Source organism: Phocoena phocoena, chromosome 8 (assembly GCF_963924675.1).
Source record: "Phocoena phocoena chromosome 8, mPhoPho1.1, whole genome shotgun sequence".
Lineage (NCBI taxonomy): Eukaryota > Metazoa > Chordata > Mammalia > Artiodactyla > Phocoenidae > Phocoena > Phocoena phocoena.
In genome coordinates, this window is record NC_089226.1 from 99273402 (window position 1) to 99287922 (window position 14521).

Here is a 14521-nt window from a genome sequence, read left to right on the forward strand (position 1 = left end):
GTGTCACCCATTCATTGTGGCAAACTTATGAGATATTTGATGATATATTAGGCAGAGTCTCTGGAATCAGTGAGGTCAGCATCTGACTTGGGAGATAAAACACACAGGCCAGGAATGTTTCCCTAATAATGAAGTCCAATGTGAGACTGTCCCTTGAAAGTGATGTTATCATAGTTGAGAACAGAGGGATAATAAGAGTCAGGTAAGGCTTTACGGTGGAGGTGAGCTTGCCCTGAAAGAATGACTGTGAATTAATGATTAATGGCTTAATTTGATGTTTTTGAAATCTCTAGACACCAAGCTAACAGAAATAGTTACGTTCTCCAAAGAGGTCAGAGTGTACATGAGCACTACAATGTTACAGGTGCTGTGATGGAGTTATACTCAAGGTACAGAGGGAGCATGGCGGAGAGTGTGGTCACTTGTTCTGGCATGGGAAGCGTGGTCAGGAAAGCCTTTTTAGATGACGTGTTGCTGGGCTAAATAGCTCAATAAAAAATACATATCTTTACAAGATATCTAATAGGAAAGCGTAGAGGTATATTGTTTAGGTTTTAACAATCCTCTGTATTTTAAACAGAAAAGATTGGATGTAGTGAGATGTGTGCTTACCAAATCATTGAAAGGGATGGAGAAGGTGGCTCTAGGCTGGGACTCTAGGAAGGACTTTATAGCGCAGAACTGGACACCCAGAGGAAACATGACATTTATCTGAAAGAGTCTGGGTAAGGATTGCATCTGAGTGGTGGAAAATTAAATAACATCCTAAGTTGTTAGGGAGTCTAGGAAGTCTAAATCCTTTTAGGTTCTGAAGTTTGTGAACACTCACCAGATGGTGGTTGGAACAGATTATGTACAGGCCAAGTTGCCTCCACAAGTTGTACATCGGCTGCAAAAGTCAAAGACCATCTAGTACCATACCCCTGGGTAGGTAGGCTGTCTAATTGGACTGGCAAAATACAGATCAGAAAATTGTCCCATACAAGACAAACACATGGAGAATATTCAAGTTTGTAATTTATAATTAACACACACACACACACATGCGTACACACAGCCTAGCTGGTTATCTGCTGTCCACATTGCTATCATGCACATTTCTTTTATTTTTAATTTTCTTTATTTATTATAGAGATATAATCGACATATTATATTAGTTTCAGGTATAAGACATAATGATTCAATATTTGTATATATTGTAAAATGGTCATCACAACAAGTCTAGTTAATATCTGTCACCACACATAGTTACAAATTTCTTTTTCTCATGACGAGAACTTTTAAGTTCTACTCTCTTAGTAACTTGTAAATGTACAATTCAGTATTATTAACTATACTCACCATGCTGTACATTACACCCCTAGGACTTATTTATTTTTGGAACTGGAATTTTGTAGCTTTTGACCCCTCTCTTCACCCATTTTGCCTCCTCTCTCCCCGCCCCACCCACCTCTGACAACCACCCACGTGTTCTCTGTATCTATGAGTTTGCTTTTTTGTTTTTAAAAATATAGAACACTTCACAAGTTTGCGTGGGATCCTTGCACAAGGACCATGCTAATCTTTTCAGTATCATTCCAATTTTAGTATATGTGCTGCAAAAGGAGCGCTCATTTCTCTTTTTTCCTTTAGTTAAAAAAAATTGAGATATAGTTGATTTACAATATTATTTAAGTTTCAGGTGTACAACATTGTGAGTCACAATTTTTATAGATTATACTCTAGTTATTATAAGATATTGGCTATATTCCCTGTGCTGTACAATATATCCTTGTAGCTTATTTAATTTATACATAATAGTCTGTACCTCCTAATCCCCTACTCCTATCTTGCCCCTCCTTCTTCCCTCTCCCCACTGGTAACCACTAGTTTGTTCTCTATATCTGTGAGTCTGTTTCTTTTTTGATATATTCACTGGTTTGTTTTATTTTTTATATTCCATGTATAAGTGATAACATATAATATTTGTCTTTCTCTTTCTGACTTATTTTACTAGTGGGTTTCCAAATAATAAAATAGCTATCTCAATGCCAATCTCTAGTAAAATTCTGGAAGTGCATGATTGGGCAGATAACTTATAAGCATTTGAAAAACCTGATGATGACTAAGAGCCCATAGGAAGTTACTGAAGACAAATGCACCTCACTTTAAAAGTAAGGCTTCTGGGCTTCCCTGGTGGCGCAGTGGTTGAGAGTCCGCCTGCCGATGCAGGCGACATGGGTTCGTTCCCCGGTCGGGGAAGATCCCACATGCCGCGGAGCAGCTGGGCCCCTGAGCCATGGCCGCTGAGCCTAAGCGTCCGGAGGCTGTGCTCTCCAACGGGAGAGGCCCGCATACCGCAAAAAAAAAAAAAAAAAAAAATAAGGCTTCTATGGGCTTCCCTGGTGGCGCAGTGGTTGAGAGTCTGTCTGCTGATGCAGGGGACATGGGTTCGTGCCCTGGTCTGGGAAGATCCCACATGCCCCGGAGCAGCTGGGGCCGTGAGCCATGGCTGCTGAGCCTGTGCATCCGGAGCCTGTGCTCCACAACGGGACAGGCCACAGCAGTGAGAGGCCTGCATACCACACACAAAAAAAGGCTTCTAAATGGTTAAGTTTATATAAGTGCTACAGTGTATTTTGATTGTATGGAAGGATTTGATATGCTTCCTATGATATCCTTCTTGGAGAGATGGTTTATTATCGTTTGGATGGTGAATTGGTTATTTTTTTGCTGCAAAAGAAACCACTCCAAACTTAAGGGCTTAAAATATCAATGATTTTATTTGCCCAGGCTTCTGTGGGTCAGCATTTTGGCCTAGCTCAACTGGGCAGTTCTGCTGGTCTTACTGGGGTCACTAATGTGGCTGCAGTCATCTGGTGGATTGACTGGAATTGGTCTAGGGAGCCTCAACTTGACATCTAATTTGTGTTCTACAAGGTGTCATTCTAGGCCTGTTTCTTCACATTGTTGGTCTCAGGGCAGCAAGAGAGGACAGGCACCGAAGGGTAAGGGTAAAATCTCTGCCTGCAACAAAGCAAGTCACATATCCATGGGTGACAGGGGTCACTTAAAAACATGGATACAGGATGATGGGGTCGACAGGGGGTGGGGATCATAATTGTGACCGTGTACCACAGATGGTGTTAACTGAGCAGGTTTCTATCTAGTTGGACAACAGTTGTCACAGAGGAGGACTACTATAGATGCTGCATTCATCCTGTCCTATTTTAGATATTTGTTAATGACTTAGACAAAGGAAAGGAAATATGATTGCAATTTTGACCATGACACAAAATTATGATGAATAAACTAAATCCTGAAGATGACTTGTCAGTTTAGTCACTCGGCCAAAACTAATAAAAACACAATATATCAGTGTTAAATGAAAAGTCCTCCATGTATGTTAGTAAAATAAATTATGATAAGGCAGCATTGAAAGACATATGAAAACTATATTTGATACCATATTTATGAGACTAAAAGGATCAAGATGAATTAATAGAAATATAGTTCACAGGTAAAAGTAGCAGTTCCCCAGAACAAAATATTCCCAGTGTATTTTGTTTATTTCTGAAAATTCGTAGAAGAATATGGAGCTAGGGAAAATCTAGAAGGTGACTTGTATGATGAGAGGGTTCAGATATAATCTCCTGGAAAATGGTACAAATGAACCGGTTTGCAGGGCAGAAATAGAGACACAGATACAGAGAACAAACGTATGGACACCAAGGGGGGGAAGTGGTGGGAGGGGTGGGGGTGGTGGGATGAATTGGGAGATTGGGACTGAGATGTATACACTAATATGTATAAAATAGATAACTAAGAAGAAACTGCTGTATAAAAAAATAAATAAAATTAAATTAAAAAAAATGTAATATCCTGGAGGAAAAGTTGATGGAGTACTTGCTCTAGAGAAAAGAGGACTGAAGACTCATAGAAGATGCACAATCGATCCTAATACATGTGAAGAGCTGTCATGTAGAAGAGAGCTCTTAGGGAGGAAAAACAGGATCAGTGGGAGGAAGTTGTTTGTAGATAGACTTTAGCTCAAGATAGGGTACAGTACTTTAATAACTGGAGTTGTCCAGCGAGGAATGGAGTGTCTTACAAGTTAATGATCTCTCTCCTTGGAAGCTCAAGCAGAGTCTGGAACACTCTCTGAGATAGAAGAGATCCTCAAGGAATCCAAATTCAATGATGCCCACTTTCTTCCTCTCCTATATTTTCACTTATTAAATTAAAGAACATTTCCTCCATTATTACTATGCTTTTCATTACTGGGGTGCTCTTTAAACGTTATGAACAGAATCATGAGTGTTCATTTTGGTTAACAAAACAGGAAATGTAAAAAAAATTCCTCCTTCCTTTGGCTAACGGCAAAACCTCTTTTTTTTTTTTTTTCCCATTCAGGGTCTGCTGGGCCAATATTTAGAACATAATGTTATGACCTTGGAAGGAACACATCTCTGCCACTTCAGAAATAAGGAAACTGAAGCCTAGAGAGATGGAGAAACTTGCACGAGGTAACGTATATTCTTACTGGCAGAGCGAGCTTAGAACAAAGGGAGTGTCATTGTGTGAAGACAGCTTAGTCTTTAGATTTCCGAATACTTGTGTTCTCATCCTGGATATGTCTTTTGTTAGCTACTTTAGTTTTTTTTTCTAAAAATGAAGACAATGATACTTATTATAGGCTGAGTGAGATAACCCACATAAAGTACCTATTACGCAGTAGAGGTCCAATTAATAAATGCTGAAGCTCCTCCATCCATGTCCAGGACATCATGTTACCCTATGTGATAAAGCTTTATATCAATTAGTAGTATTCATTTCCTCCGGTGCATTCATTATTCTTCTAGAATACTATGTCTCGGTTTGTTGAGGACAGTCCTGGCTCATGTATATCATCCCAGCATAATTATTAATTGCATCCCTTTTCATTCTCAGAAGTGTCCTGATTTAAATAAGTCGTAGAACCATCCTACCTAGAACTTGCTTAGTGCCCTCCTTAGGGCATCTTTCAATTCCTTGTTCCTCATACTATAGATCAAGGGGTTTAAAATGGGAGTGATAGAAGTGTAGACCACAGACACCACCCGGTCCATCTCAGGAGAGTAGCTGGAACTGGGGGACAAGTATATAAAGCTGGTGCAGCCATACTGCGGGAGGACCACTAAGGTGTGAGAGGAGCAGGTTGGGGAAGGCTCGGTGGTGCCCTTCTGCTGACTGGATCTGTAAAATGGCTTCCACAATGAAGACGTAGGAGATGGAGATGACTGAGAGGGGGATGCTTAGGACGATGAAGCTGATGATATACAGAGCAGTTTGGTGAACGTGCGTGTCTGCACAAGCCAGGCGCATGACGGCAGGCATGTCACAGTAGAAGTGGTAGATTTTGCTGTTGTTGCAGAACGGGAGATGGAAGATTAAAATAGTCAGTGGTAACGACAGCAGGAACCCCAGTACCAGGGATCCTACCATCAACTCCACGCACAAGGGCCAGTTCACAATGAGGGTGTATCGTAGAGGGTAGCAGATTGCTATAAACCGGTCATAAGCCATGACTGCAAGCAGGACACAATCAACCCCACCCAAGAAGACAAAGAAAAACATTTGGGTGCCACATCCAGTGATACAAACAGGAGTTTTGCCCATTGAAAGAAGGTTTTCCAAGGCCAGTGGGGCGATGGAAGATGTATAGAAGATTTCCAGAACTGCCAAGTTAGCCAGGAAAAAGTACATGGGGGTGTGGAGAGAGTGGTTGATCTGGACAGTAACTGCAATGATGGCATTTCCACTGAGGCTGGTCAGGTACATCACCAGGAAGGCCACAGAAATCACCACCTGTACGTTTGGGTCAGCTGAGAATGGACGAAATAAGAATTGTATCTTTGCAGTTTTATTTTTTGTATCAAACAGTTGTTTGATTGTATCAAACAGTTTTATTTATTTCTTCCATTGGTATGGCATTGGACCTACAAAAAGGAAAGATGACACAGTCTCTAGGTACCTCTCATTTAATACGATGCTTTCCCAACGTTTCCATTCATGGAAGTACTTTGGCAATTATGTGCACACTTTCATTTCAAAGCAGATCATGGAACACTATAGTGTGTACATTTGCCACCTTTGCCCTCAAGTACTGAAGACTGAGAAATCCTCAGTGGTGGGGATTTTGATGATCTTTGCTTTAATTCCAGTGCCTAGCATAGTACCTGATAGAGAAAGTTTTCCAAGAAGTATTTGCTGAATGAATTAATGAATAAAGTCAATTTAAAGTTCAAAGTTACAAAATAGATAAAATAGGGCTTCCCTGGTGGCGCAGTGGTTGAGAGTCCGCCTGCCGATGCAGGGGACGCGGGTTCGTGCCCCGGTCCGGAAAGATCCCACGTGCCGCGGAGCGGCTGGGCCCGTGAGCCATGGCCACTGAGCCTGCGCGTCCGGAGCCTGCGCTCCGCAACGGGAGAGGCCACAACAGTGAGAGGCCCGCGTACCGCAAAAACAAACAAAACAAACAAAAACGATAAAATAGGTTATCAATTCATTATGGGAAACTTGAAATGTGAAATTTTAGGAATGTATAAATAGCTGTGTGTCGTAGTTTAAAGAAAATCGTGCTAGAGCTACATCGTGATATTGCATCGCAAGCTCTGTAATTTAGCTCAAAACCTAGAGACTTTATTGATTCATTTTGCTTCGTCTCCTTTATCCAATAAATACCAGAATTCATTTGTCCCTAAATACTGATAGTCGGTCCTTCAAATTTTTCTCATATCAAAAAACAAACATTATATGATATTATTCATATGTGGAATCTAAAAAAAATAATAATACAAATGAACCTGTTTACAAAACAGAAACAGACTCACAGACTTAGAGAATGAACTTATGGTTACGGTGCGGGGGGAAGGGTGGGGAAGGAGGGATAAATTAGGAGTTTGGGATGGACATGTACACACTGCTATATATAAAATAGATAACAAACAAGGACCTACTGTATAGCACAGGGAACGCTGCTCAACATTCTGTAATAATCTAAATGGGAAAAGAATTTGAAAAAGAATAGATACATGTATATGTTTAACTGAATCACTTTGTTATATACCTGAAACTAACACAACATTGTTAATCAACTATGCTTCAATATAAAATAAAAATTTTCAGAAGTTCTCATATCTATTACTTTGGTCCCTTCCCACTGCCCTGTTAGTTCTATCCATTGTTACCTTACATTTGGATTCTTGTGATTACCTCCCATCTAATCTTCCATTTCCCTTCTTTTCTCTCTATAATACATCCTGCTCTCCATTATCATATTATTCATCTGCTTGAAAATTTTCAAGGCTTTCCTATGTATTAAATGACAGCTTTCTCACTCCTCTGCTGAGTATTCCAGTCTCTCCTGGATCAGACTTTTTTTTTTTTTGCGGTACGTGGGGCTCTAACTGTTGCAGCCTCTCCCGTTGCGGAGCACAGGCTCCGGACGCGCAGGCCCAGCGGCCGTGGCTCATGGGCCCAGCCGCTCCGCGGCATGTGGGATCTTTCCGGACCGGGGCACAAACCCGTGTCCCCTGCGTCGGCAGGCGGACTCTCAACCACTGTGCCACCAGGGAAGCCCTGGATCAGACTTTTTTAGGCTAATCCCACTATGGCCCTCAATTATCCCTGTCATATACCATGTGGTCTACTCATTGGCTTCTTATCCATCATTCTCCTTTCTGCTTCATATAATTCTATTTTCCTTCTAGCTAGAAATCTTCTCTCTGTTGTCTGATTCAAATCCTGCCCACTTTTAAAATTCTAGGTTATGTTCTTCTTTTGCAAAGTATTTCTAGGCCACTCCAGTTTAAATCTCTCTCTCCTTTCTCCGAAATTCTATGTCACTCATAATGTTATGATTTTAGAGCTAACATACTGTCTTTACTGTATCTGTATGTTCTGTCCCAAATTACATTCTAGGTTCCTGGAGGACGAGGGCTCTGTCTTATGACAAGTTATCATTTATTCCATGTGAAGTGTTAGGCAAAGTGAAAGTACTTAAATGGGTTAGCTTACTTCATCCATTAAACCACTTTCGTAGGCATGTACTATTATCATACCCATTCTACAGATGAAGACATACAGGATTAAAAAAAGTTAAAAAGTGCTTTGGGGCTTCCCTGGTGGCGCAGTGGTTGAGAGTCCGCCTGCCGATGCAGGGGACAGGGGTTTGTGCCCCGGTCTGGGAAGATCCCACGTGCCACGGAGCAGCTGGGCCTGTGAGCCATGGCCACTGAGCCTGCACGTCCGGAGCCTGTGCTCCGCAGCGGGAGAGGCCACAGCAAGTGAGAGGCCCGCGTACCACACACACAAAAAAACAAAACAAAACAAAACAAAAAAAAGGTGCTTTGAAGTCACATAAGTTGGAAATGGGAGAGCTGGGATATGAAAGTTTGTCTATAGAGCTTTTGTCCTTAATCTTTGTTTATACTACACTGCCTCCCCTATACTTTATATCTCCTAAGTGGTTTTGTTATTTGATTGGTTATAGTTCAGCCATAGGTAGAACTCTGGATGGTCTATTGGAAAAAGAGCACCTAAGAACAGAGACCAAAAATGTTTGATTACAGTATTTCCAGACAAGAGAAGCATAATTATAATTTAGACTGTGGTTTGTCTAGTAAATACTGCCCTTGCCAATGCAACCAAAAAAAAATCTCCCTTCTTTCTCTCATAAGAAGCAGAGGGAAAGTGTTTGGTTAAAAATGATGGGGGCTTCCCTGGTGGTGCGGTGGTTAAGAATCCGCCTGCCAATGCAGGGGACACTGGTTCAAGCCTTGGTCCAGGAAGATCCCACATGCCGAGGAGCAGCTAAGCCCATGTGCCACAAGAGCCCGAGAGCCACAACTACTGTAGCTGGTGCACCTAGAGCCCCCATGCTCTGCAGCAAGAGAAGCCACCGCAGTGAGAAGCCCATGCACCACAACGAACTGTAGCCCCCGCTCGCCACAACTAGAGAAAGCCTGTGCGCAGTAACGAAGACCCAACACAGCCAAAAATAAATAAATGGATAAATTTATTTAAAAAGAAAGTTTCTTACTCATTGTGGTCTCTTCATTGTGACAAGATAAAGCTGTAAGTTATGTTTTATCTGGAAGCTATCTCAACTTTAAATTATATGAATTGCTTTTGTTATTGCAAAGAAGAAACCAACTAGACACATTTTTCAAAAGATGGTCTGGAACATATTTGTTTTAAATGATGCCAAAATATTGAACCAAATGTCGGGCATCATGCAAACAAATAACTGAGTGCTTTGCTTGCTTCATTCTTTATGTAAATCTGGAGGGATAGTAGGGGTTATTGGGATCCACGTTGTGCTTCCTAGACTAGAATGTATATAGTCTAGAATCTAGAAGATACAGAGCTGTGTCTAGAACAAAGTGAAGTCCTAGCATCCACATAGCACAACTTTTTTAAAAAGTCAATTTTAATGTGAAAATTTTTGGATATAAAAAAATAAAAACGTGGAGATAGTACGCATAGAAAAAAGATCTGCATGCCTTTTGGAAGATAAAAACATAAGATTTCCGAGAGATTTCTTGGTGGCTGATCACCAAGACCTTAGGAATGTAAATTGTCTCTCGTGCTAATTAGATTACCTAAGTAGAAAAGATCTAAAAGTACTGATTTAGACCCTAGATTGGCTATTACTCAGTGGAAAATATAATTCCCCAAACTTCCCAAATATAAAACCTTGACTTGGAACACCTCCTCCTTTATTATTCCAAAGAACACAACTAAAGTAGTAGTCAACACTTTCTAAGATAGATATGCCTAGAGAAAACTCCCAGGGGATAACTAGTCTTTGGAAAGATGGTTTATCATCTCTTGAGACTGTTTACAATCATGTGACCAAGAACAAAGCTTCATGAGTTCTTCATCCTTCACGTAAACAAGTTGACTAGTGGCCATAAAAGATCACACATACCCACAGAATCGGAGCTCTGCCAGGTTATATGATCCATCTCTTCCAAAGAGATTGCCTGACTTGTTCAAGGTTGCCCCAGTAGGTCATTTTTTAATTCATCATTTAAATATACAAGGTACCGTAGAGGATGCAAAGATGACTGAGATGCCGTCTACTTCATGGAGTCAGAGGGACAAGACTGTCAGCCAGATTTTCCCTTATTCTTGTTCTGTTTGCAACACCTTCCATCCTCCCTTGTCAGTTTCTCTCAATTTAAATTGTAGACAACATTTAATAACAAGGGGGAAAATGTAGTGAAAAGGTGATCTTTTACCTAAGTCAGTCAACTGTCTCTTTGATTATACAACCAGATTTTAGGAGAATGCATTCAGTAAAAAGAGCATACACATTTGGGGGAGATGATGATTCCAAGCAAGATGGTGGAAGGTAGGCTATGTTGGAATTGAATGATGTGTATTAGGATCCCAGCTTTACTACTTATTAATTTTGTGATCTTGCTAGCTCGTTTGCTCTAAGACCCCATTTGCTCAGAATAACACCTCACTACTTTACAAGATTGTCATGATGTGCAGATGAAACAATGTCCATAAAAGAACCTACAGGAATGTCTGGCACATATTAACTGTTCAGTAAAGTACATTGATTCATTGATTCCTTCATGATCTATCCTGAGACTGAAAAAGATTTACATGGCTGCGTAGACAGAATGCCTGGCCGGTCTATCTAACATTTTCTGGGAGAAATTTTGTATTACATCTGGTTCCACTACTAGTTTCCTGTGTCACCTTATATTGCAGAATCCCTCTTTAAGTAGAATGAAGGATGAGCACCGTTTCATCTACTTATAAATGAGTTGTTACAGTTAAAAGATAGTTTATATAAAATGTCCTGACTTTAGGTTTATCTACATGGCCTAATTGAAATTTATGTTATACCTGTTAGCACAAATTTGGACTCACCTGAAGAGGAAAATGAAATCTTAATTTGGGAGTTTTGACTGTGGGATAAACAGGGAAGGGAGAATAATATTCCAGCTTTCATTCAGGGGACAAAAGCCCTGCTTGGAGCACAGGTATTTGTTCCTCCTGAAGGTACTCATAGCAGCTGGAAGATTCCAACATCAGATGGATATATTTATTTTTACAAGACATCTTTGAATAACATTTTCTATATGTTCATATAAATGAATTTTATATGTGAATTTATGAATTCATAAATATTCATAAAATTAATTCATAAAATAAAATACGAATTTTACATATGTCGGTAAATCTGAAGAAATTATGTCTGAAGAGAGTATTTTTACTTTCTGGAAGAGACTCTAAGAGTATTTTCTGGCAGCAGCATCTGGAAAGAAGAGCTAAAGTCGTGTCCCTTTACAATTTTTAAAAAAATTTATTTTACTTCATTTTAATTTTTTCCTTTTTTTTAAAAAAATTGAAGTATAGTTGATTTACCATGCTGTGCCAATCTCTGCTGTACAGCAAAGTGGCTCAGTTATGCACACACATATATATATACAGTCTTTTAAAATATTCTTTTCCATTATGGCTTATCCCAGGAGGTTGGATATAGTTCCCTGTGCTACACAGTAGGACCTTGTTGTTTATCCATTCTATACATAATAGTTTGCATCTGCTAATTCCAGACTCCCAGTTCATCCCTCCCCGCCATCTCCCTTGGCAACCACAAGTCTGATCTCTATGTCTGCGAGTCTGTTTCTGTTTCATAAATATGTTCATTTAGATTCCACATATAAGTGATATCATATGATATTTGTTTTTCTCTGTCTAACTTCATTTAGTATGATAATCTCTAGGTCCATCCGTGTTGCCACAGATGGCATTATTTCATTCTTTTTTATGGCTGAGTAATATTCCATTACACATATCACATATTCTTTATCCATTCATCTGTTGATGGACACTTAGGTTGTTTCCATGTCTTGGCTATTGTGAATAGTGCTGCTATGAACATGGGGGTGCATGTATCTTTTTGAATTATAGTTTTGTCCAAGTATATGCCCAGGAGTGGGGTTGCTGGATCATTCCCTTTACTGTTAATAGGTTGAGTCATATAGAATTTGCTTCTGAAAGTCAATAATGGTAGCATATAGGCAATCCCACATAATACTTTTCAGCATAATACTTTCACAAGCATAGTTTGAGTATATCAAATGACATATTCAGACACTCAACAAAGAGTTATCATTCTCCTACTGCATAATAATAGGTAACATTTATTGGGTACTGTGCGCCATGCTAATCATTTTACAGGCATCCTCTCACTTAAGGGGTCCTTCAGTCCTATGCAACATGTACCTTTATTGTCTGTATTTTTTTCAGATGAAGAAACTCAGGCTTAAAGGTTTAACCAACTTGCCCAGCTAGTAAATGGCAAAGTAACACAATTCCTAGGTCAGTCAGAAGCAAGTCTAAGCTTCTATCACAAAAATAAATTGTATCTCACTGAACAATGTACTACGTGTAAGGCTGACTGATAGGTGTCCTAGAGAGACAAATCCTTTCATTCTAATTGTCCTTTATCTACAAGCTATTTCACTGTAGAGTGACACACCACCAGCCTTTCTGAGATCCTTACAAAGTCTGTGCTCAGTGCCCTGATCTGTAATCTCTCTCTTTCCTTTTTGCTCCTTCTTTTCGTCCTCTCTCAACAACTACTCATTTAATCAATATTTATTCTAATAAATCTTTAAAAAATATTTATTAAGACCCTCCTCTATGTAAGGCATAGCTCTAGTTTCTAGGAGAAGAGGGAAAAGTGTAGAGAACGAGAGGGAGTGTCAATACACAAAGAGGCCAAAACTGAATGAGAGATAAAGTAATAAAAAGAATACAAGTCAAATTCAGCTAAGGGCTGTTGTAAAAGGACAATGTGTTAGGAAAGTGCAGGCGTATCTCTCTTTTCCAAAAATGGTTTTTGAAAAGTTGCATGTAATTAGAATTATTTTTTAATGCATACGCGGGATTCTTTTTTTTTTTAACAGGAGAAAATCAAATTTAATTTTGTATGTACCGGAGCATATGGGGGATTCTTAATGAGAAGAAACCTTCTAGCCATTCCTTTTATAACAGAAGTCGATATTCTCTAATTCTTCAGCTTCTATTGACATTTGGGATGACAGATGTATTTTTAAACTGGAGAAACCTTGAAAGTACTGACATTATATTTCAAGGCCAGTTAGTTTCCGACTCAATCTGATCTAGAGCATATGATCCCTTGACTATTTTGGACAGAGCCTCCTTCTTGCCATCAATCATTTTGAAGAACATGGATTTCACAGTATGCATTCTTGAATTCTCCTTAAACTGTCTAGTATAGGACACTGGTTCTGAGTCAAAACTGAACTTTGACTCTTTCTGGGAAAACTCCACTCCATACTTAGCTTCTGTTCCTTGGCCAATGTCCACAGCAAGCCCTGTCCTGGTTACAAGCTAGGGATTTTCCTAATCTTCTAAAATCTGGAGTCTGGAAGGAGATTCTTACCTTTTAATATACTCATGTGGACTGCAAGCCATTGCAGATTTACATGGATCCCTTGCTAAATGCTGAGGACCCCAGTGGTCTGTCCTCAGAAGATCTGTGGGCTGGCATGCTTACCACTTCTAGATTCACGTATCTCACTGATTCAGGGCACTGTGTTAAAGCTCTTCTCAAACTGATCTCAATCAGATCTGATTCCTTATCTGATCAATTCTGGGACTGAGAGTATGGTCTATCCTGCTGCTTCTTTGTATAAGGTAACATCCGGCTATACTTAACATCTCTGTAGCCTGGAACTTACCTTTGAAGTTCCCTTGATATTTGGATTTGAAATTATCATCAAATAATGACATTCATAATAACTAAGCTGGCTAAAGTGACACTCTTGGTCCCTGAGATGACTTGGGAAGGTCTGCTTGGGAAGCATAAAACAACAAGATTAGATTCAGTGTTCCTATATTCCATTATTCCATTTGGTACCGCTGCCCTAAGGATTATTTTTTAGTCACTTGTTGATGAACTCAATGATGAGGTCAGTTGAGGAAAGGAAAATTACTATTTTCACTTGATTTACCTTGAGATAACATTCAAAAAAAATTTCCACATGCGGCATTATTCATTGTTTTTTTGTTCTTTTCCATATTCTGCAATATCCCCTTTTCTCTTTGCTTCTGGGAAATTAATTCCTCTTGACTTTACTCTCATATCTCTGATATTCCTTCTTAGTCTACTTTGCTGGCTTCTATACTCGCCCTAACTCCCACGCAGGCTGGATCTTGGCCCCAGGCCCTCTTTTCTATTTACATTTTTTTGGTAGGTAATCCAGTTTAGTTGTTTGTTTTTAAATACTAAAGCGGGCTGATAACTCTCAGATATGTCATTTGCAGCCTAACTTTGTCCCTGAACTCCAGACTAGTATATCCACTGTCTAGCTGACATCACTATTTGGATCCTAGTAAGTATCTCACATTTAACATATCAAAGCCAGAACTTTTCACCCACCATCTACTTGGGTGTTCTGTACTGAACCATTCAAATCCTGACGGTGGTCTCTCAATTTACTTG

General features: G+C 39.6%; 1 protein-coding gene and 1 non-coding gene across 2 annotated transcripts; both read right to left on the bottom strand.

Moving 5' to 3' along the window:
* Positions 1-1504: 1504 nt before the first annotated feature.
* Positions 1505-1610, bottom strand: LOC136127721 (U6 spliceosomal RNA). Its single transcript, XR_010656175.1, has one exon. It is a non-coding gene; the product is annotated as a U6 spliceosomal RNA (small nuclear RNA).
* Positions 1611-4967: 3357 nt separating this feature from the next.
* OR10V1 (olfactory receptor family 10 subfamily V member 1) lies at positions 4968-5880 on the bottom strand (the record flags this gene model as incomplete). Its single annotated transcript, XM_065882445.1, is given in 2 exon segments — positions 4968-5183; positions 5185-5880. Coding segments are annotated over 2 exon segments (912 nt in total), but the record flags the coding sequence as incomplete, so codon positions are not given.
* Positions 5881-14521: the final 8641 nt, after the last annotated feature.